Source organism: Anomaloglossus baeobatrachus, chromosome 2, assembly GCF_048569485.1.
Source record: "Anomaloglossus baeobatrachus isolate aAnoBae1 chromosome 2, aAnoBae1.hap1, whole genome shotgun sequence".
Classification (NCBI taxonomy): Eukaryota; Metazoa; Chordata; class Amphibia; order Anura; family Aromobatidae; genus Anomaloglossus; species Anomaloglossus baeobatrachus.
This window is the reverse complement of record NC_134354.1, coordinates 470,059,554-470,083,674: the sequence shown is the minus strand read 5'-3', so window position 1 is coordinate 470,083,674 and position 24,121 is coordinate 470,059,554. Positions and strand designations below refer to the sequence as shown.

Here is a 24,121-nt window from a genome sequence, read left to right as displayed (position 1 = left end):
ACCACTTCTGGAGCAGCTGCGGCCTGCTATTTTTAGGCTGGGAGGGTCCAATAAGCATGGGTCTCCCCATCCTGAGAATACTGGACTACAGCTTAATCCAATTTGGGGGGACCTCACACTTTTTGTTTTAAATTATTTATTTCATTTTAAATAAAATAACAGTGTGGGATGCCCGGTGTTTTGGATTACCATCCAACTGCGGTCTGCAGGTTGCAGCTGTCTGCGTCACCTTAGCTGGCTACCAAAAATAGGGGGATTCCTTAGCCCGTTTTTTTGGAAAAATATTTCATTTGGGGATAAAAACAAGACTAAAGACCACTTTACACGCTGCGACATCGCTAGCAATTGCTAGCGATGTCGAGCGCAATAGCACCCGCCCCGTCGTTGTAATGATATGTGGTGATCGCTGCCATAGCAAACATTATCGCTAGGCAGCGTCACACGCACATACCTGCTCTGCGACGTCGCTGTAACCGGCGAACCGCCTCCTTTCTAAGGGGGCGGTTTGTTCAGCGTCACAGCGACGTCACAGCAGTGTCACTGAACCGCCGCCCAATAGAAAAGGAGGGGAGGAGATGAGTGGCCGGAACATGCCGCCTACCTCCTTCCTTCCTCCTTTTCCGGTGGACGCAGGTAAGGAGATGTTCGTCGTTCTAGTGGCGTCACACATAGCGATGTGTGCTGCCGCAGGAACAACAAACAACATCGTTACTGCAGCAGCAACGATATTTGGGAAGAGGGGGGCATGTCACCGATGAGCGATTTTGAACGTTTTTGCGACGATTCAAAATCTCTCATAGGTGTTGCACACAACGACATCGCTAAAGCGGCCGGATGTGCGTCATAAATTCCGTGACCCCAACGAGATCTCTTTAGCGATCTCGTAGCGTGTAAAGCCATCTTAAACACCCTTTAGTGCCACATGAAAGGCAATGGGTGCAAGCTTATAGTGTGCAGGGGGGAGGGACAATATATATATGTGTTGCACACTATCTAGCCTATCTATCTATCTATCTATCTATCCAGTCATCTATCTATTCAGTCATCTAGCTATCTAATTATATCTGTCTATCTATCTATCAATCTATATATTATCTATCTATCTATATCTATCTATCTATCTATCTTCCTGTGAACCCGGGTCGAGTTCCCAGCTCCAGACCATGGGCCCCGAACTCTCTGTGTCCTTTCTTGCTAGTTCCCGAGACCGTCCAGATGCTGCTGCACCCGGAGCTAACTTCTGACTGCCTGTGTGTTTGAGATGACTCCTCACTTCACCCCGTGGAAGCCCCACCTCCTGGATTCCTAAACTAGTGGTTGAGAGGTCTCATTCCTCATGATGGCCACCCCAGTACTTACCCTAGCCCGGTCGCAATGGAAGAGCTCCCATGTTTTGTGTTGGATGGGAGTTTTGGTGGTGGTTACCGGTGATGACATCCTCCATATCCGAGATGAGCACCACACTTCAGGTGAGGTGCAGTACCCTGCGGCACTTGAAGCCTCAGGGGCGCCATAACTGCACCCTTAGCTGCGCTGTCTATGTTATATATAAGGTGTAATATGTTATGTTTACATATATTTAGTCTTTTTGTGTGTGTGTGATGTGTGAGATGTGATATTCTAAATTATATTACACCCCACCCCATACATGACTCAGGCACACCTCTTTATATAATATGTTATACACTACACAATATACACACCTATGTGGAGGCCTTTTTCTTCCTGGGTCTCCTTGGAGCTTCACCGATCAAAGCAGTTCAGATGCCCATCCCCCTTTCCCTGGTACAGCCAACCCTCTACCTGCAGCTGATGCCGCTCTCCCACTCCCTGGTGCAACTGACAGAAAGCCAACACAGAGGGAGGAGAAGTCCATCCCCTGCAGCTACTGAAACCAGTGCGGAGCAGTAGTGAGTGGCTCTCTCCCTCCCTGCCTGTGTCAGTGTTGACATCCTCTTCCTAGGAGCCAGTGTTGTGGTTACACTTGAATAGTTCCTTCTTTACAAAGTTTCTGCATTCACACAGCACTGTATGATCGCAGAAACTCTGTAAAAAGAAAAACTATACCTGTGATGTCAGCACTAACACAGGTGATTGGACTGATCTGTCCAATCAGCTGATAGGAGAGACGGCACCATGTGTAGTTATAGCACTTCCTGTGAATATGTATGGACTGTCCCTCCTTCTCACAGCTGATTGGACAGATCAGTCCAATCAGCATTCCCAGACTGACCTGCAGCCCCTAGTCCAAGTGCTGCTTTGCACTTAGGCTGCTTTCACACATCCGTTTTTTGCTGAGCGACACAATATGGCGCTTTGCAGAAAAAACGCAACCATTTTTTTTTGCCGCCGGTTGCTTTTTTTCCCTATAGACTTGCATTAGCGCCGTATTGTTCCGCATTGCTTTGCGTTGCATCCGTTTTTTGCCGGATGCGGCATATTTAGCCCATGCGGCGGCTGGATGGAACGTTGCCTGGCACGTTTTTTTGTGCGGCGATCCGGATCCGGCGCGATGCAGCGCAATTTACAATGCAAGCCTATGGACGCCGGATGTGGCGTCCTGCGGCAAAAACCGCATCCGGCCGCCGGATATGTTTTTTTGCACTGTGCATGCTCAGTATCAAGTCGCATCCGTCAAAAAACGGACGGGCCGCATGGAAAAGCTTATGCAATGGATCAATTTTTTTCGCCGCATCCGTTGCATAGGTTTTTGAGCCGGATTGAGCCGCACTGCAAAAAACGGATGTGTGAAAGCAGCCTTACATAGTGCGACTGCAGGAGAAAGGCTAAAGGCCCTGTCACACACAGAGATAAATCTTTGGCAGATCTGTGGTTGCAGTGAAATCATGGACATATTGTTCCATTTGTACACAGCCACAAACCTGGCACTGATTGTCCACAATTTCACTGCAACCACAGATCTGCCGCAGATTTATCTCTGTGTGTGACAGGGCCTTTACTGTTCAGATCCTGGGATCGTTTCCAGCACTTGTGCACTAGAAGCCGCGTGAAGGGAGGAGGGCCTGCTGAAGACTGGGCGTAATGTCAAGTTGTGATGTTACAACCAGACCCCAGACAGGAAAACTCTAGTCGGGGTGTGAACAGTTCCTCCAGAATCATGAAGGAGGCTGATCACATGCCAAGTTTGGTATCTAGGCAACTGTGCAGAATTCTGATAGTGAGTATATTACATACTGCCTGCATCCTGCATTCTGCAGTGTAGATCTTAACATAAATTATACAGAAAGCTCGGACAACCCCTTTAATGTCTACAGGATATTATGCACTAGTTGTCTACATGGTCTGAAGATGAGTATCTATTGATATGTTTGAAAATATAACAAACTTGCTGTAGTACCCAGGCGTTGCCCAGGATAGTAACTGTCTCTCTGTCTCACTCCCAGTCTTTGTCTGTGTGTCGCTGTCTGTCGGTCTCTCTGTCTGTCTCTTTCCTTGTCTGTCTGTGTCTATAACTTTGTCTGACTATTTCTATTTCTGTCTGTATTTGTATCAGTCTATCTGTCTTCATCTCTGTGTCTGTCTGTCTCTCTCTATCTCTGTGTCTGACTCTATGTGTATGTCTATCTGTCTCTTTCCCCATCTGTCTCTTTTCTATCTGTCTTAGTCTGTCTCTTTCCAGATCTCTCTTTCCAGTTCTGTCTGTTTCTGTCTCTTTCCAGGTCTGTCTCTTTCCAGGTCTGTCTCTTTCCCCATTTGTCTCTTTCCAGGTCTGTCTCTTTCCAGGTCTGTCTCTTTTTCCAGGTCTGTCTCTTTTTCCAGGTCTATCTCTTTCCAGGTCTGTCTCTTTCTCCATCTGTCTCTTTCTCCGTCTGTCTCTTTCCCCGTCTGTCTTTTTCCAGGGCTGTCTCTTTCCAGGGCTGTGTCTTTCCCTGGCTGTCTCTTTGTCCTGCTGTCTCTTTGCCCGGCTGACTCTTTCCCCATCTGTCTCTTTCCCCGTCTGTCTCTTTCCAGGTCTGTCTCTTTCCAGGTCTGTCTCTTTCCAGGTCTGTCTCTTTCCAGGTCTGTCTCTTTCCCCGGCTGTCTCTTTCCCCGGCTGTCTCTTTCCAGGTCTGTCTCTTTCCCCGGCTGTCTCTTTCCAGGGCTGTCTCTTTGCCCATCTGTCTCTTTGCCCATCTCTCTCTTTCCAGGTCTGTCTCTTTCCCGGTCTGTCTCTTTCCCAGTCTGTCTCTTTCCAGGGCTGTCTCTTTCCAGGGCTGTCTCTTTCCTCATCTGTCTGTCTGTCTCTTTCCCCATTTGTCTCTGTCTCTGTCTGTCTTTTTCTGTCTCTCTATCCATCTCACCACTGACATCATTTAACCTCACACATAAGCTTCAACTAACAGTTTATTTTGTTCCTATAGCAACCAGTGACAGTTGCTATTAATAACCTATAGCTCCCACCTCCATTCAGTTTAATGACGACAGGATTTTAGAGACTAAAGGCCGCTTTACACACTACGATATCGGTACCGATATCGCCAGCGTGTGTACCCGCCCCCATCGTGTGCGACACGGGCAAATCTCTGCCCGTGTCGCACAACATCGCCGGGACCCGTCACACTACTTACCTTCCCTGCGACGTCGCTGTGACCGGCGAACCGCCTCCTTTCTAAGGGGGCGGTTCGTTCAGCGTCACAGCGACGTCACAGCAGCGTCACTGAACCGCCGCCCAATAGAAGCGGAGGGGCGGAGATGAGCGTAACGCATTGTGGCCGGGACGCAGGTAAGGAGAGCTTCCTCGTTGGTGCGGTGTCACACGGCGCGATGTGTGCTGCCGCAGGAACGAGGAACAACTTTGTTACTGCTGCAGTAACGATATTTGAGAATGGAGCCCCATATCACCGATGAGCGATTTTGCAACGCAACGACATCCCTACAGCGGCCGGATGTGCGTCACAAAACCCGTGACCCCAACGAGATCGCTGTAGCGATCTCGTAGCGTGTAAAGCCCTCTTAAGGGGTACTTTGCACGTTGCGACATCGCTAGCATCGGCTAGCGATGTCGAGCGCGATAGTACCCGCCCCCGACGCACATGCGATAGCTTGTGATAGCTGCCGTAGCGAACATTATTGCTACGGCAGCTTCACACGCACTTACCTGCCCTGCGACGTCGCTCTGGCCGGCGACCCGCCTCCTTCCTAAGGGGGCGGGTCGTGCCGCGTCACAGCGACGTCATACGGCAAGCGGCCAATAGAAGCAGAGGGGCAGAGATGAGCGGGACATAAACATCCCGCCCACCTCCTTCCTTCCGCATATCCGGTGGAGGCAGGTAAGGAGATGTTCCTCACTCCTGCGGCTTCACACACAGCGATGTGTGCTACCACAGGAACTAGGAACAACATCGTAACTATCTCCTATTGGTGCGACATTATGAAAATGACCGACGCTACACAGATCACCCATTTTCGACGCTTTTGCGATTGTTTATCGGTGCATCTAGGCTTTACACGTTGCGACGTCGTTACCGGCGCTGGATGTGCGTCACCTACGATTTGACCCTGACGATATCGCAGCAGCGATGTCGCAGCGTGCAAAGTACCCCTTATTGTAAAGCACGGGGTTAAATTTTTCTGTCAAAACATAGTCTACGACGTTCCCTGAGTCACATGAGGCATCTGTGCAAAATTTTGTGATTGTAAATGCGACGGTGCAGAGTCCTTTAGCGGACATAAACACACACACACACACACAGACACACACACACACACACTCAGCTTTATATATTAGATTGGACTCTGTAAAACCCATTTTAACAATGGCATACGTACCATGCCGCTTCTGTCAGATTGCCCACTGCACGACCCCCTAGACCAGATATCAGTTATAAAATGTTCTTTTTTGTAACGTGTATTTGTATTAGCTTCAAAGTCTTGGCATTGTCCAGAGGTGTATCTAGGCTTTCCAGCACCCGGGGCAAGAATTCAGTTTAGCGCCCCACCAAGCAATTTGGGTGGTCGTCATGTGACCAGTCACTCATATATGATTTGCACACTTACAGTCATGTGGTAACGAGCTTCTCTTAATAATTCTCTCAATGTTCAATGAGAAACGTATGAAGAAAAGCTAATTGTCACATGCAAGTATGAAAATCACATATGAGTGGAGTGGCTATGTGGTGACCAGCGAGCAGAGCTGAATTGTGACAGTGGGTATATTACACACTGTTAGAACTGAGGATACTACACTACTTAATTTTGTAATTAAAGGGGTTGTCCAGATAGAGATGAAAGTCTGCAGTGACTCTATTCGGGACTTCTGGCTTCTGAATTCTTACAACGCATGCTCTGCACACTTTTAGGACTCTCTGGTGCCAGTGACGAGAGTGGACGATCATGTGAGCACAAGTATGAGATTTGTATACTTGTGGCCACATTCTAGTTTGATGTGTCCAGACCCAGTCAAATCATTTTCATTGAGCATGTCTGTGCAGCACGCGACCACATCTATGTAAATCGCATACTTGCAGCTTCTTAACCTCCCACTGTCACCGCCAGCATCAGAGAATCCTGACAGCGTGCAGTGTGCACACTGTGAGAATTCAGAAGTAGTAGATTGACACACAGAGTGAAAGCAGGCTCATCATAAACTTGGACAACCCCTTTAATGCTCCTAACACCATAAATAAAAACATAGTAGTTACCCTTAACTTGTCAGACGGCACAAGACTTTATTAAAGAGATTGTCCACTACTTTATGACTGAAGGCCTTTCCTTAGGATAGGTCACCAATGTCTGATTGGTTGGGATCAGGTACCTGGCACCCCCACCAATCGCCTGTTCTAGGTGCTGTGCTGGTGGTGGCAGGTGGTCAGAAGTGCTCAGTTCTGGATCTGCTCCGTCTTCTGAAAGTGGGAGCAGCCTCCTATTACAATCAATGAGGTGGATGTGCAGTACCCGGCCGCAGACACTATTAAAGGATGAAGCAGATCCAGAAATAAGAATTTCCGGCCACCTGAACCAAAAACAGCTGATCAGTGAGGGTCCCATTGCTCTCACATCAAAAGCAATGCGCAAGTGGGACCGAGGCCTAATGATGGGACATAGTATCACAAATAAACATTTACATTCAGGTACCTTATAGATGATGTTGCCTCTGAGTAGTTTCTTTCTATTCTTCACCTTGTCCTGATGCCATGATGACTTTTCACATTCACATTTCCTCTCTGCAGATTTCCATCTTCTCCGGGCTTCTGCAGCACATCCCGACACGATGTCCCTGAAAATAGCAGAATGATTATAATACTTCTATTTAAAAATATTTGCCCTACATTGTGCGCCAGAATAAATAATAGCCCCTCACTGTGTTCTCTGCACAAAATATGACCCACACTGTCCCTCTTATGGTACATGCCCCACACACTACCCTCTCCTTTCCATACTACTCTTCACAATGTCTGCTCACTGAATCACCCTATACTGCCCAGGCTTCATACTGTGCCCTCTCATCCCACCCCCTCCTTGCTATGGCCTCACACTGTCCTCCAATTCTGCCCCCTCTCCATACCACGTCCCTCCACTACCCAGTCTCTATTCTGTGCCCCCTCACATTTTTCTCATCCCTTACTGTCTCTTCACTACCTCCTGCATTTCCATATACTTTTCCACCTCACTACCATCCTGCCCACTTGCTCCTCATACCATGTCACTCTTTATTCTGTGTCATCAAAATTTCTTTCCCATTTGCTCCCCATACCATGTCTGTATACGTCACCCCTCCCTCTCCCCATACATAACCCCTCACCCTCCCTCTCCCCATACATCATCACCTCCCTCTCCCCATACATCACCTCCACCCTCCCTTTCCCCATATATCACCCCTCCCCCTCCCCCTCCCCATACATCACCCCTCACCCTCCCTCTCCTTCCCCATACATCACCCCTCATCCTCCCTCTCCCCATACATCACCTCTCACCCTCCCTATCCTTCCCCATACATCACCCCGCATCCTCCCTCTTCCCATACATCACCCCTCACCCTCCCTCTCCCCATACATCACCTCTCACCCTCCCTCTCCTTCCCCCTACATCACCCCGCATCCTCCCTCTCCCCATACATCATCCTCACCCTCTCCCCATACATCACCCCGCATCCTCCCTCTACCCATACATCACCCCGCATCCTTCCTTTCCCCATACATCACCCCACATCCTCCCTCTCCTCATACATCACGCCGCATCCTCCCTCTCCCCATACATCACGCTGCATCCTCCCTCTCCCCATACATCACACCACATCCTCCCTCTCCCCATACATCACCCCGCATTCTCCCTCTCCCCATACATCACCCCGCATCCTGTCTCTCTCCATACATCACCCATCATCAGTTCTCTTCCCATACTGTCTCCAAAGATGCTTCCCCCTCCCCATCCTCTCTTCCCACCATACTGTGTCCAAAAATGCTTCCCCCTCCCCATCCTCTCTTCCCACCATACTGTGTCCAAAGATGCTTCCTCCTCCCCATCCTCCCTTCCCACCATATTGATAGTTCCCTCTCACCCCTACTTTGTCTATAGATACTGCTTCCTTCCCATCCTCTCTCCTCCATACTGTCTTTAGATACTGCCCCCTCCCCAACCTCTATCCCCTTATAATGTGTCCATTGATAGTTCCCTCTCCCCACCATCTGTCCCCCCATTCCGTGTGCATAGATACCTCCCCCTTCACCCCATAATGTTCCTCCTCCATGTTTTCAGCTCCACACTGGAGCACTTATCAGCGCTCTCTGCTGCCTCCGCCCTGCGGGCTTGACTTCTGGGTCAGCAGTGTGATCAGCTGACCTGATCACATTGCAGCTGTTTCTCTGACCCAGAAGTCAGCGCCGACGTCACCGCTTCAATTGTCCTCGCGTCTGACAGATAAGGACAATTGAGCAGTGGGAGCCACGCGCTGCAGTTTCTATGAGTGCGGTTGTCAACGTGACAGCTGCGCTCAGAGAATAGCAGTTCCCACTACAGAGTGGCAAACGCAGCTCCTGGGGAGACTTTCATAGTGCAGCATCAGGCAGCCCGACAGCGCCCCCCTGACAGCTGCGCCCGGGGCAAATGCCCCGCCAGCCCCCCTAGATACGCCCGTCTGTGATATCAAGGATATTCTTTTTTTCCAAATTGATTAGTATAGGTGTACAAATGTAAATGTTTTACATGAATCAGTCGACGAAGGAATCAATGGATGGGTACCGCTAATTGTTCTGAATCCAAATAGGAGTAATGAAAGACACAAGGTGAAGGGTTGTAAGTAGAATGTACCTAGTGGTATACCAGGTGACATGTCCCTCCATCCCTTTTGTGTTTCTTATGACTGGGATGCCTAGATGTTAAACATGGCATACATCATCCAGCACTCACAAATTGCTATCTGTGTTATACAAACCACATTGTTCCTCTTTTACAGCCACAACCTGGGAGGTACAGAATTACTGGTGTGTCTCATGAGAACAGTTGGGATAATAACATCGGTCTTTTTAGTCTATATCTACTTTTATGGCATTAAATCATCATTTCAGAAGCCTGTGCGCTAAGCCTAGTTAATGAACATTATGTGGTTGCCTAACATTCAGCTGAAGTGCACATTATATTTATAAAAGCCAAACATACATTATACTTATGACGCACATGAGACTTAAATTAGATTCATTTTTCATGCACTCATTTATATAGCACTCGAGAGGAGAATAATCATTTTCAAATGAACTCCATCTCCAAAATTGTGCTTATAGTATTAGAGTAAATAGTCAAGACAGACAGCAAAACATCAATTAACCCTCAGCTGGGAAAATATCACATATTTTAGAACATATAATAAAATTCTAAATATTCATCTTAATATGCATTATTCTTTCTTAGTCAGTGCCAAGGCACTCCAGTTTCCACCTATACACACAATACAATAGGCCAAATGACATACTTTGATTCTTAAAGTGTGACCGTCGTTTTAATTTTTACTTAATAAATGAATAGTACACATGAAAATACGCGACTTTGTAAACTCTCTGATCAGAAAAATGCTTCTTTCACTTCCTTGATTGATCTCTTGCTCCGAATTCATGCAAAAATCATGAAATCTGCATCAAATGAAGTTAGATTTTTAAGGGGGCTTTACACGGAGCGATATCGCTAGCGATGGCACCCGCCCCCGTTGTTTGTGCTTCACGGGCAAATTGCTGCCCGTGGCACACAATCTTGCTTGTCCGTGTCACACGTACAGCCTTTCCTAATGACGTCGCTGTGGGCAGTGAACAACCTCCCCTGAAAGGGGGAGGTTCGTTCGGCGTCACAGAGCGGGCCGCCAATAGAAGAGCAGCCGCATCTCCGTCACTACCACCTCGGTGCTCGTTGAGGACACAGGTACGCTGTAGTTTGTCGTTCCCGAGGTGTCACACATATGATGTGTGCTGCCTCGGGAACAAGGAACAACCTGCGTTCTCAACAACCAACGATTTTTTGAAAATGAACGACGTGTCAACGATGGACGATTTGGTGAGTATTTTCCATCGTTAACGGCCGCTTGTTGCTGTCACACGCAATGACGTCGCTAACGATGCCGGATGTGCGTCACGGAATCCGTGACCCCGGCGATATATCGTTAGATACGTCGTTGCATGTAACGGGGCCTTTACACTAATGAAATAGAAGATGACATTTGGTGCTTTTAAATTCCATGGTGGAAGGAGTAAGAAGCAGATACAGACATTTTGCTGCAAATATTAAAGTTCTCCATAGAATCTCATGAGCACCAACTGTTATTCCTAACTCAGTAATGGGAACATCAGTATTCACTGAATCAGTAAAGGATTTCTCTGATAAGATATGTTTTAAAAATTCCTTATATTAAAATCTGAGAAAAAATAAATAAAATGATGGTTACTCTTTAAGCTGCGGCAATGGGTGACTTTTTTTTTCATTAACTATGGTCCTCCATGATGTATTTTTACATCCGTCACAAGCCTGGCCTCTGATATAGGCTGCATATGGCTTTCCCAGTTGCCATCTATTCCAATTACTAGGGTACATAGCCAATTATATACTCAGTTCGTTTGTTAAATTAGAATCTTATTTAAGCCTTTCTGTTTCTAATGCATTCAGTCACTTTTTATTATCAATGAAATATGACCGTAGATGAAACGACAAGCTACTTATCATAGCAATTTCAAGCATGAATATACTTGCTGAAGGGTGTTCATACTAAAAGAGTACCTCAACCCTCAAACATACTGTAGAGATTTCATCTTGCAAAGAAAGGAAAGTTATGGAATTTTCTTCAATTGGACATTTGGATTTTGGGATTCTTGATAATAAATAATTTATTTCTTTAGCGCTAACAATTGAGAGTATTCATGTACCTAAACAGTATCAAACATTACAGAGTAACACATATCTACACAAGAGAAGTAAGCACCCTGCTCATTATCTTCTTAGGAAATAGGGGTGACAACAAAAAGGTAAAAAGTGCTTGTAGCATGTATGGTCCAGCCATTCTGAGAAGTGGAAATCTGTGGAGAACATTCACGATTCAAGAAGAAGGATCCAACTGAAGTTCATCCTGCTCCTGTCCCCAAAAAATAGTTAAAAGGAGGGTTGTAAAAGAATACTGGAAGGCGTCAACATGTTTAATTTCTTTGTTGTGAGAGAAACAATTGGTACAGTTTTTCACCTTGACCTATATCTTATGTCTTTTTTTGTAAGTGGAAATGTAGAAATGGTGGTTTTGGTATTTGACCACCTGAAAATAATTGTGAGGTTTGATCTCTTTTGCAGAAGTCTACTGCCTCAGCATAGTATCCAGGCATGTACCCTCCTGTTTCTTTGGACAGAACATATGGAAAATAACGAAGGCAAAACAGAGGAGGAACTTGCTTTTTTGTTTAAAGGTACAGTTTATATAGTTAATGATCTAGTTAATTATATAATTTAGTTGCATACCTAATGACTTGAAAAAAAAAAAATCATCTTTTCATATTTATGTACTCCCGTCTATCTCTGAGATACATTTCTACTATCATCAGTAGAGATGAGCTGATAGATCCATAAATCATTGAGTTTGAGTCAAATTTCCTGAAATTTGCATTTGAGTATTAATGCGCAAAAGAAAAAACTTGCCTGGCACCATCATGATGATGAAGCATCAGAAAGTGGGTTAATGTCTTTTTGTGTGGCAACGTGAGCATCCCTTATAATGCCTTGCAGCTGTGATTTCTGTCAGATTATCATACCTTGTACAGTGGTGGTCAGTATCTGATCAAAAATCGATAAGTACCTTCTGATTTTAATATTTGGATCAATATTGGAGTTCATGTATTTATTAATCAGTGTGTTACTGTACCATGTATATATACACTCCTACTGTCAGCAGGATCCTCTCTCTCCCCTGTAAAGTCTAAGCTCTTATGGTCAGCGGGATCATCTCTCGCCTGTACAGTGCAAGCTTTTATTATGAGCGAGGGTCTCTCCCTTGTAAAGCGTAAGCTGTTATGGTCAGCAAGATCCTCTCTCAACTGTACAGTGCAAGCTCTTATGATCAGTGAGGTTCTCTCTCCTGAGTGTATGATATATAATAAAATAAAGGAAAACGGGTTTTTATTAATCCTGCATCAGTGGTTTTTAGCGCGGCTAAAACCCGTTTTCCTTTATTTTATTATATACCATTTTTCCACTATTTACGGGGCCGCTGCTTAAACCACGCTGACACTCACATGCGATTCAAGGAGTTGTGACTGGCACAACCCTATCAGGTGAGTGTACCTATTCCCTTCTTATCATTTCACGTTATATTGGGTAAGACCCTATTGCGCTTTTTGTCTCCCCACCTCTAGCTCCTGAGTGTATGGTCAGTGGAGTCCTCTGTGTCTCCTGTAAAGCGTAAGCCCTTATTGTCATTGGTTTCCTGTCATCCACCTGTACAATGTAAGCTGTTATGGTCAGCAACATTATCTCTTGTCTGTAAAGAGTAAACCCTTATGGTCATCAGAATCCTTTTTCACCTCTACAGTCAAGCTGTTATGATCAGCAGAGGTCTCTCTCACTGGTACAGTGTAAGCTCTTATGGTCAATGGGGTCCTCTCTCTCCTGTAAAGTGTAACCTCTTATGGTCACTGGGGTCCTCTCTATCTCCTGTAAAGTGTAAGCCCTTATTGTCAGTGAGTTCCTCTCTCTCACCTGTACAATATAAGCTATTATGGTCAGCGGGACCCTCTCTCATCTGTACAGTGCAAGCACTTATGACTAGCAAGGTTTTCTCTCTCCTGAAGAGTATAAGCTCTTATTTTCAGCAGGTCCTCTCGCTCTCCTGTAAAGTGTAAGCTCTTATGATCAGCGGGTTTCTCTCTCTCTTGAACACTGTAAGCTGTTATTGTAACACCCGGGGGTCGAGGGGTTTTCACCCGACACGTCGCTGGGCCGAGGGTGCAGATCCTCTGCGTCGTCACAGGCTGGCCTGGCCCAGTTTTGTGACCCCAAGATGTACAGAAGGGGGGGGATGCGGTGGACGGGAGGCAGGATGGAGGATGGGGTGGTAGTGACGGTTTAGGAAAGTCTATTATGATCGTGACGCAACCTGTGGTACGCGGTCAGGTATGTGCCGCTGCTGCGGGTGCTGCTCTCTGGGGCTGATGGTAGCCGAGATGGTGTCGCTCCCCACAGGCAGAGCGGGATTACCTTGGGGAGGATGATGGAGGACGAGGGTGGTGGTAGTCCCCGTTGGTGCTGCAGTGCTGGGCGACAGCATCGGCAAATGAAAGGCAGAGGCAGGGGCTGCGGTTCCAGGTCTTTTACTCACAAGTAGTTCAAGCGCTGCCCAGAGTACCGATCTCTGCCACAATGGGCTCAAGCTGATCCCAGATAGTCGGTGGTCACCGCCGGTGCCCGTAAAAGTCTTTCTAGTGAAGTGTCCCTCGGTTGCTATCTGTAACCCAGGTTGAGCCTCCAGCTCCAAGCCACGGGTCCCACGAAGAAAGAGAAACACTCCACTCCAGTTGTCTGTGCTAGATGTCATTCCAAGCTGTGCCCGGGAAGGTCTGCTCTAGTGTAATGGTTGCGCCTACTTCTACCCCATGTGGTACCCGCTCCCAGTGCTTGTCCTAGTGACTGGGAAAGTCCCATGCTTCGTGATGGCTAACTATTTTGTCTGCCCTAGACCATCCCCCTGTGGAAAGGCACCTTAACCCGGGATAGATATTACCCCTTATAAAGTGGTGTAATACCTTGTGGCGCCTTAAGCCGAGGGGTGCCACATTCCCCTGTGGCAAATGGCAGCCCCCCAGGGCTGCAACATTTTACAGGAATCATCGAATTTTGTTATGCATTAAACCAAACAACATTGCTTCCCTTTTTGGGAGACACAGCAAATAAAACATTTCAAACATTTCAACTTTTTCAGACAGACCAACAGGTCATATCAAGTTTTCAAAGTGCAGCATTGTAAATCAACATTAACTTTAACTTTTTCTTATGCAAGAAAACATTTACTATCACTCTTTCTTTGCTGCTGCTTCTGGTGGAGATGGCTGTACCAAGGAACCGGTCCCGGCCCCTTGGTTCTGAGCACTCAGGGGACAGCCCCTTGCAAAATGTCCCGCTTTACCACAACGGCAACAGATGAGCTGCTCATCAGCAGTATACCAATAAGGAACTTCGGACAATGGGTCCTTGCCGCGTCTTCGCCAGAGACGATCAACAGCACTGGAAGCCAGTTCTATGGATACCGGTTGTTGTTTCACCTGCTTGAGCGGCACTGCATGGGTTAAGGCAGACATACACTTGATCAGTTCCTGAATCTGAAGCCGCCAATCATTGGGAGGATCCTTTTCCACAGCCTTTTTTTTAGCATCCACCTTTAGCTTGGTAGTGGACACAGGGTTGGGCCGAGATGGTTAACGCAGCACTCGGATGGCCCGGTCTTTGAATTCGGCAAACCTGAGGTCTGGGTGTTGCATGGCTATGATGCGCAGCTGGGTCCGGTGAGCATCAGACAACAGCCCCTCCAGAAACTGGTCAGTCAGTAGGTGACTTTCATCCCCCACCTCCGCTGGTACCACCTGTTTGACTGCTCTCATTGCCTCCTGCAGATTTAAAGCATAGTGCTGTATGCTCTTCTGAGCCTTTTGCTTACATCCATAAAACCGCATTTTTATCTCAGGCGGTGTACGGGTATCAAAGATTACCTTCAACTTAGGGTGGCTTTACAGGCTACGATATTGGTCCCGATATCGCTAGCATGAGACCCGCCCCCATTGTTTGTGCGAGAGGGGCATATCGCTGCCCGTCACGCACAAAATCGTGCACCCCGTCACACGTACTTACCTGCCTAGCAACGTCACTGTGACCGATGTACCGCCTCCTCTTTAAGGGGGCGGTCCATTCGGCGTCACAGCGACGTCACTAAGCGGCCGCCCAATGAAAGCGGAGGGGCGGAGATGAGCGGAATAAACATCCCGCCTATCTCCTTCCTTCCGCATTGTGGCCGGCGGCAGGCAAGGAGATGTTCCTCGTTCCTGCGGCGTCACACGTAGCGATGTGTGCGGCCGCAGGGAGGAGGAACAACATCGCCCCAGCGACAGCAGCGATAATTGCGAGTGGACCCCCATGTCAACGAGGAGCGATTTTGGACGCTTTTGCAATGATCCAAAATCGCTCCTAGGAGTCACACACAATGATATCGCTACAGCGGCCGGATGTGCGTCACAAATTCCGTGACCCCAACGAGATCGCTGTAGCGAAATCGAAGCGTGTAAAGCCCGCTTTAGTCAAAATGTCCTTCACCACCCTCTTGTCAGTCTCCGACCAGGACCTGACCTCTCTCTGGGCTGCTCCGGTTAACTGAGCAATGAGGATGTTGGCTTTCTGTCTCTCTGTTAGGGGGTAGATGTTGAATATGCCATATAGTCGCTCCTTGAAGTCAGACAAGGTGTAGGCTTCCCCAGTGTACTGTGGCAGCAGCCAGGTCGCTCCTGGAAGGTAGGGCATGGTAAACGGTGGCGGTGGCTACTGCAGCAGGAACAGCCTCTGCTTCCTCCTCAGTGGACATATTATTTGTGATCTTTGCTCTCTGACTGGTTCTGCATCGGGCCTCCTGTTTTTGCCCTTTTTTGTAAGCTCCTCCCACGACGGCAAGCCCCCTCTGTTCTCGCGCTTTACAGTTTATGGCATCTGCAGATTTTGTAAATACACCACACACAGTCCATAAACAGAAAGTTCAGTAGGTGCACAGTACCCAATGGTTGCGGGCACGAATATCCTGTTCGTGACGCCAAATGTAACACCCCAGGGTGGAGGGGTTTTCATCCAATACATCGCAGGGCTGGGGATGCAGATCCTCTGCATCATCACTGGCTGGCCTGGCCCTGTTTCGTGACCCCAAAAGGTACAGAGGGGAGGGGAGGCGGTGGACGGGAGGCAGGATGGAGGATGGGTGTGGTAGTGCCAGTTTAGGAAAGTCTTTTATGATCATAACGCCACCTGTTGTGCGCGGCCATGGATGGACCGCCGCTGCGGGTGCTGCTCTCCGGGGCTGATAGTAGCTGGGATGGTGTCGCTCCCCACAGGCGGAGCGGGATTACCCCAGGGAGGATGATGGAGGATGGACGAGGGTGGTGAGAGTCCCTGTTGGTGCTGCAGCGCTGGGCGACGGCACTGGCAAATGAGAGGCAGAGGCAGGGGCTGCAGTTCCAGGTCTTTTACTCACAAGTAGTTCAGGCGCTGCCCCAGAGTACCGATCTCTGCCACGATGGACCCCAGCTGATCCTGGATAGTCGGTGGTCACCGCCGGTGCCTGTGAAAGTCTTTCTAGTGAAGTGTCCCTCGGTTGCTATCCGAAACCTGGGTCGAACCTCAAGCTCCAAGCCACGGGTCCCACGAAGAGAGAGAAACACTCCACTCCAGTTGTCTGTGCGAGATGTTATCCCAAGCTGTGCCCGGGAAGGTCTGCTCTAGTGTGATGGTTGTGCCTACTTCTACCCCATGTGGTGCCCGCCCCCAGTGGTTGTCCTAGTGACTGGGAAAGTTCCATGCTTCGTGATGGCTAACTATCCTGTCTGCCATAGTCCAACCCCCTGTGGGAAGGCACCTTGCTGTTGTACGTGTGTGTTTTTGAAGGCACCGGCAGGTTAACCCCCTCCTAACCTGTGATAGATATTACCCCTGAAAAGTGGTGTAATATCCTGTGGCGCCTGAATCCCAGGGGCGCCACATTATGATCAGCGGGGTTCCCTCTCTTATCTGTTGGTTAGCGGGGTCCTCTCTCTCTCCTGTAAAGCTGAAGCTTTTATTGTCTGTGGGCTCCTCTCTCCCCTGAAGAGTGTAAGCTTTTATTGTCAGTGAAGTCCTCTCTCTTCTGTAGTGTGTAAGCTTTTATGGTCAGCGGGGTCTTCTCTCCTGTAAAGCATAAACTCTTATTGTCAGTGGAGTGCTCTCACACCTATACAGTGTAAGATCCTATCATCAGCGGGGTTCTCTCTCTCCTGAAGAGTATAAGCTACTATGGTCAGCGGGGTCCTCTCTCTCTCTTTCTGCTGTAAATTGTAAGCTCTTCTGGTCAGCATGGTTATCTTTCTCCTGTAGAGTGGAAGTTTCTATTGTCAGTGGTATCCTCTCTCTCACCTGTATAGTGTAAGCTGTTATGATCAGCGGGACTCTCTCCCGCTCCCCTATAGAGTATAAGCTCTTAAGAGCAGAATGATTCTCTCTATTATGCAAATTAATTTATTCTTTGCGTATCAAATTTTGGGTGAAAATTTTGTCGACGTAGATGAAATCGAATTTCAAAATATCCACTCATCTCTTTTCATCACCTCTAATATGATAATAATAATATTTATTAATTTATATAGCGCTGTTAATTCCACAGCGCTTTACATACAATGACAACACTGTCCCCATCGGGGCTCACAATCCAGGTTCCCTATGAGTATGTTTTTGGAGTGTGGGAGGAAACCCAGGGAGAACATACAAACTCCTTGCAGATGGTGTCCTTGGTGGCCTTTGAACTCAGGACCCCAGTGCTGCAAGGTTACAGTGCTAACCACTGAGCCACCATAATATGACTTGTATTCAGGGGTGAACTTATCATTGGTGTAGCCTGAGCAGTCGCACAGCGGCCCAAAATATAAGGGGGCCCATTTCTACCTAACAAGAAGGTGGAATTTTGCATTTTTTTGAGTTATTGGACTTTAAAGGGCCCATATATTGTTGCACAAGGGCCTTTTTTGCCTGTGTCCACGAGTGCTTGTATTATACTGGTAAGAACAGATATTTTACACTGATAGCTCATCATCCCTCTGCATGATATTGGTAGATAGGAAGTATGTATTTATAGTATTCCGTGGATTGGCATGAATTATGGAAATGAGCATACAAATTACTGATAATATACATACATGGAATTTTAGTCTGAAATTTAATAGTATATAAAATAAAAATCCCCTATACCTAAATGCAATGTTGGTTATAGGACAGGAATGCAATTAATTGAATAAATGGAATTATTCTTTGCACACTCCTTCTCAAGAGTTTTGATTGATCCATATCACAGCAAAAAGCACTGAAATGTTAAGTGTGTTTCATTTGTATTCTTTGAACAGGTGGTATGATAGTTTTACTTGGATATTAAATCACAAATGAAGACAGAAAAATCCACTTTTCCAGGCAGCATCTTTCAACTAACGCCATTCACTTCTGTGTTTGATAATGAATAATATAGTAAATGCAGTATATTTTGCAGTTCCAAGTACTGGTGATCAGCAGTTATAATGTGCTGTCACATCCACACACACTGATTAAATCTTGTAACAGCACTTTCTTCTGAGTCCCCGGGAATATACAGAGTTTGTCACATATTTAAGATCTATGTAGCATTTGCTTCACACATTTTATACTTTTTACACACGTGTTTGGCTATATTGTTCTACTTGTAAGTATGATGAATATTCACCTAAGCAAGTTCAAAATTCTGTGCTGATTAATTTAATCTAAAGTTTTCTTTCCATGTAAATTTCCTTTACTGTATCCTGTTTTATTGTTATTTTTACTGTATACATGCATAACTCCAGCATTTTCTTTTTTCAGCACTAAAGTGATTCTTCTAATCTAAGGTCCCTGCCCCTGGTCTTATACTCACCTACTGGCAATTCCACCTTTTATCTGCATTGGTCTCAGGCAGTTTGTGAACTGACAGCTGCTCCAGTATTTCATGGTCACTCTTCTGACTCTTCGCAACTTCTGACTGGCCAGAAGTCAGAAGTTACACGTTAAACACTCAATGCAAGTCTATGAGAGCCGTCTTCTGGCCTTGTTTTGCTCTCATAAACTTGCATTCAGTGTTTATGATGTAACTTCTGACTTCCGGCCAGTCAGAAGTTGCAATTCCAAGATGGCGCTGTGGGACTAGAGTGGCACTGATAAAAGTTGACAACACCAGAGGGTGGGTATAAGACCGAGGCAGGGGACGTAGATTAGAAGCACCGCTCCAGCTGTTAAAACAAGAACAACTTTGGAGTGGTGCTTTAAAAAAGATACAGCATGGTCTAAACATAAAAAACACAGTACACTTATCTACCAATTCTTCACCTTTTTTGTACCACTGTCTAGTTCTATTTTTAACATTTTCTGTGGCTAATAATTAGCTACTGGACAAACCCTTTAAGAAATTAAAGGGCTTCTCTGAAAAATGTACTAAAATAAATACAAGTACGTTGTTATTATGCTTTGCTTATATAGCACCAAAATATTCAGTTGCTCTTTACAGAAATTATCATCACTGTCCTCATTGGTGCTCACAATTTAATTCCCTATCAGTATGCCTTTAGAATGTCAAAAAACTGGAGTTCCCAAAGGAAACCCTCACAAACATGGGGAGAACATATAAACTCCTAGCCGATGTTGTCCTTGGTGGGATTTGAACCGATTATCCCAGTGATGTAAAGAAACAAAGTGTTAACCACTGAGCCGCCATGATGCACACAAACATTTTTCTTAATACCTTTATTTGGCAAAAAAGTATGTTTTATCTAGTGCACTCTGCCCATCCTACAATAGGCTGTGTAAACAGCATCTGCGAGACCAAGATATTGCCTGCACTACACTAAAACTGTCAGGCTGACTGAGATGGATGTTCATTCTTAGGCTATGTGCGCACAGTGCGTTTTTCGCTGCGTTTTTGCGCGTTTTTCGGGTGCGTTTTTGGCCTCAAAACTGCAGGACTTTGCTTCCCCAGGAAAGTCTATGAGTTTTCATTTTTGCTGTCCGCACACATCTGTTTTTTTTACCTGCGTTTTTGAGTTAAAAAAAAAAATGGACATGTCAGTTCTTTCCTGCGTTTTTCTGCGTTTTCCCCCCATGCAATGCATTTGAAAAACGCAGCAAAACGCAGAGATCAAAAACGCAGCAAAACGCAGCCAAAAACGCACCAAATCGCGTCAAAAACGCATGCGTTTTTTCGACGCAGGTGCGTTTTTGTGCGTTTTTAGCGGCCAAAAACGCACAAAAACGCAGCGTCAAAAAGATGCAGTGTGCGAACGTAGCCATAAGGCCACTTTACACGCGGAGATAAATCATTGGCAGATCTGTGGTTGCAGTGAAATTATGGACATATTGTTCCATTTGTACACAGCCACAAACCTGGCACTGATTGTAAACAATATCACTGCAACCACAGATCTCCGCAGATTTATTTCTGTGTGTAACAGGGCCTTTCGTCAGTTTAAGAAAGGTTTTTGTCTTTTCCTTTAGTCCACTCTGCTCAGGATCCTGCCAGGTTGACTGCATAGTGGAATGCAAGTTCCTGATGCTTGACAGGACAGTGCCCTGACCTGACGTATGTGTCAAGCAGATGCTCTTTACACCGCCCATCCTACTGCGTGTCCTCTGAATTCTAGGATGGCTGCACACTGATTTAGTCCAATAGAAAAAAAAGCAGATGAAACCAGCTCAACGTTTGTCATCAGATGATGCAGGAGCAGGGAAAACCATTATGACCAAACGTATAATCCAAGATAAAAGAAGCAAATTTCAAGCTCCATGAAATTCAAAGTTTTATTGAAAAAAAAAAAAAATAGATTCCTTGCAATGTATAAAGGCAACGCATTCCATCTCTTATTTTAAATGAAAGGGGTGTTAACAATGTGAGACATGTAATGACTGACAATCTGCTCTCCTGAGCTACTTGTATTGCACTGGTAATACCCACTTTAATTTAAAATATGCTCCGGAGGCAGATTCTTGGGAAGATCTATGTCCAGCTCATAGATGTTCACAGTTCATTTACATACTTAGAAAAACTTAGATTTTTCTGGAATAAGACATCAGAATTCAAATATTAAGGTATCATTTTATCAAATGTTATATGACTTGCATGCCCTTATAGATGGCTTAGGGGGGTTGATCTTGCTGACAGGTTCCTTTTAAAAGATGGTGTTTAACTGTATGAAATTTTAATGAAACTTTATTTATATAAAGCTTGAAATATTCCTTGATAATGATATAATTGCCTAACATACACATCCATTGGGGTATTAGTTAAGATGTGAAACAAAAATGTTAGCACTTTAATGAAGTAGAGGAAAGGCCATGTGTCAGATCAAAACTGAGAATACATTTAACTGGGCTCGTTCAGACAAGTGTATTCTACAGACCTGTGCTGTCCGAGAAGAAATCAGACATCACACTGACCTATATAATTTAGTTATTTTGATGACAGTTTCTTGACTATTTCTGCGTGAAAAAGGCAACTTCTACTATTCTCTTCCTAGTATTGGATGAGAATCGTCTAAACGAGTCTAGGGGTGAGCCAAAAAATAAAATCGGATTATTTGTGTAGTATCCAATTTTTTTTCATCCGATTTTTACGGATACATTGACATTATTAACCTAGAAAACTGTATTTGATCATGTGCATTTTAAAATGTTGACATATTAAAATGGTTGCCACACAGACGTTACACGGTCGTCAAACGGTTGTAAAAATGAGACACAAGATGATGGTGAACAGATGACAATATGGATGAAAATGGTCTTTTTCTGGATGGAATTCGAATGGTTTTTCATATGCTCATTTGAACCTGGCCATACACCAAGCCATTTTCATTGATTACTATTGAAACATTTGTTGAACAGGACAGAATGTATAAAAAAATAATGGTTATTGCTTCTTTTATACAACATTTTAACTAAAACAGGATAGCAACAAATGATAACAAATGATGGAAAAAGGAAGTTTACAATAATTAGTGTTGTAGTAAATCTATCAAGTTATGTTTGCTTGTCTTACAAATAATTTTACACTTTAAAGGGGTAATTCAGAGAAATAAAGAAAATGATTCTAATGGCCATGTCCTCATAAAATATAAAGATAACAGCCATAGTGCTGTTCCTCACCCTCATAGTACCTGCAATTTTGTGTAATGCCGGAGCTGCTCCTTGGCTCACCCCCTTCTTTCTGGTACTTTATATTACACACTTCAGGCTTTGCCTACTCTCTGCTGCTAGTAGCTGCCAGTCCCCTTATAATATCTGCTTCTATACAGTCTGAGGCAGTTGGTGTGATGGCGGTATGGCCTGTCCTCTGCTAGCAGCTACCAGCCCGCTTATAGTATCTGCTTCCCTTTAATTTTAGATCAGATACCAGGCCTTCTTATCTCCAACTGAATAGAAGAAGATATTAAGGGGTCTTGCTGTTACTGATAGCATAGAGCAGGCCATGTCCCCTGATGTGTGATGTAAGTCCCAGAAGGAGGGGGTAGCACGAAGGAGCAGCTCTGGCATCACATTGAATTGCAGGTACTGTGAAAGTGGGAAACATCACTGTGGAACATAAGGCCATGGCCATTAGAATAATGCTTTATCTTGCCTGCATACCACTTTAATATTTTACTTTAGTATTTTGACGTGATTGCTTTTTCTGTATTAAATAAATGTTATTTGTCATTTAATTAAAACTGCAGGCAGAGAAGCATTCAATAAGACAATATGGGAGGACTTTGCCATCAACACAGATCAACCAGTGTGGCTTTCTTCTGAAACATGGGAGGAATTAAAAGCATTATCTGCTATTTCGGTGCACTTGAAAAATTTAACTCAGCAGGTAGAGTAAGCAAAGTTTTTGAAATATATGATGATAATGAAGAATTCCTGATAAAATTTATGTGTGCGTAAATATATATATATATATATATATATATAATTGCCTTATTCTCTCTGTCTGTCTGTCTGTCTGTCTGTCTATCTGTCTGTCTATCTGTCTGTCTGTCATGCTCCAAAATTGTGTCCTTACGGTGACACAAAGCTGATTGGCCGCTGGGCTCGCCATGGCCTTCGCCCCCCACACGGATTGGCCGCTCACCCAGGCTGCGCCCCCACACGGATTGGCCAGCCGCTCGCCCAGGCTCCGCCCCCCCCACAGATTGGCCTCTCGCCCCGGCACCCTGCAGGCATTGGCAATTCGGCCACGCCACGCCCCGCCCCCCTCACGCAATGCACGCTAGCTCTGGCCCCGCCCCCTCCCTCCCCCCGCGCATTCCCCGAACTGACACGGCTGTCTCACGGAGGTGAGTACTGTACCCCCCCCGCGCATTCCCCGAACTGACACGGCTGTCACGGAGGTGAGTACTGTACTCTCCCCCCCCCCCCCCCGGCCCCCGCTCGCACGGGAGTGGTGTGGATACGTTGGTAACCATGCTCGCATGGTTACAAGCGCATCAAGGTCCTGCTGCGGCGGAAGATCCACATGCACACACATAACAGCACACACGCAAACATACACACACATCAGATCACACTCACTCTCACACACACCTCACACACACCTCACACACACCTCACATCGCATCCACACACTCACAGCATCGGGCGATATCGCTTGCTTCTCGGCCTCGATACTGTGCTGTTGTGACCTTCCAGGACCTGACGGAGGATCACATGGCCAGAGGCATGTGGTATCTCCGGATGTTGTGAGTGTGAGCGCGTATGTGCGATATCGTCAGTGTCTGTGTGTGTGAGTGTATGCGATCGGGTGTGTGTGAGTGGATGCGATCGGGTGTGTGTGAGTGGATGCGATCGGGTGTGTGTGAGTGGATGCGATCGGGTGTGTGAGTGTCGGCAGAGGAGCACGGCGTGCTGGAGGAGGCTGGGAGCAGAGAGG

The 24,121-nt window shown here is 46.1% G+C and overlaps 1 protein-coding gene across 1 annotated transcript in view; it reads left to right on the top strand.

Annotated features, from left to right (window-relative positions):
• Nucleotides 1-24,121, top strand: part of LOC142291659 (uncharacterized) — a 1,021,181-nt gene that overhangs the window by 696,886 nt on the left and 300,174 nt on the right. The window contains exons 84-85 of the mRNA XM_075336344.1: nt 11,755-11,867; nt 22,926-23,065. Of these exons, the coding sequence (XP_075192459.1) occupies nt 11,755-11,867; nt 22,926-23,065 (253 nt within the window). The remainder of the gene's footprint in view (nt 1-11,754; nt 11,868-22,925; nt 23,066-24,121) is intronic.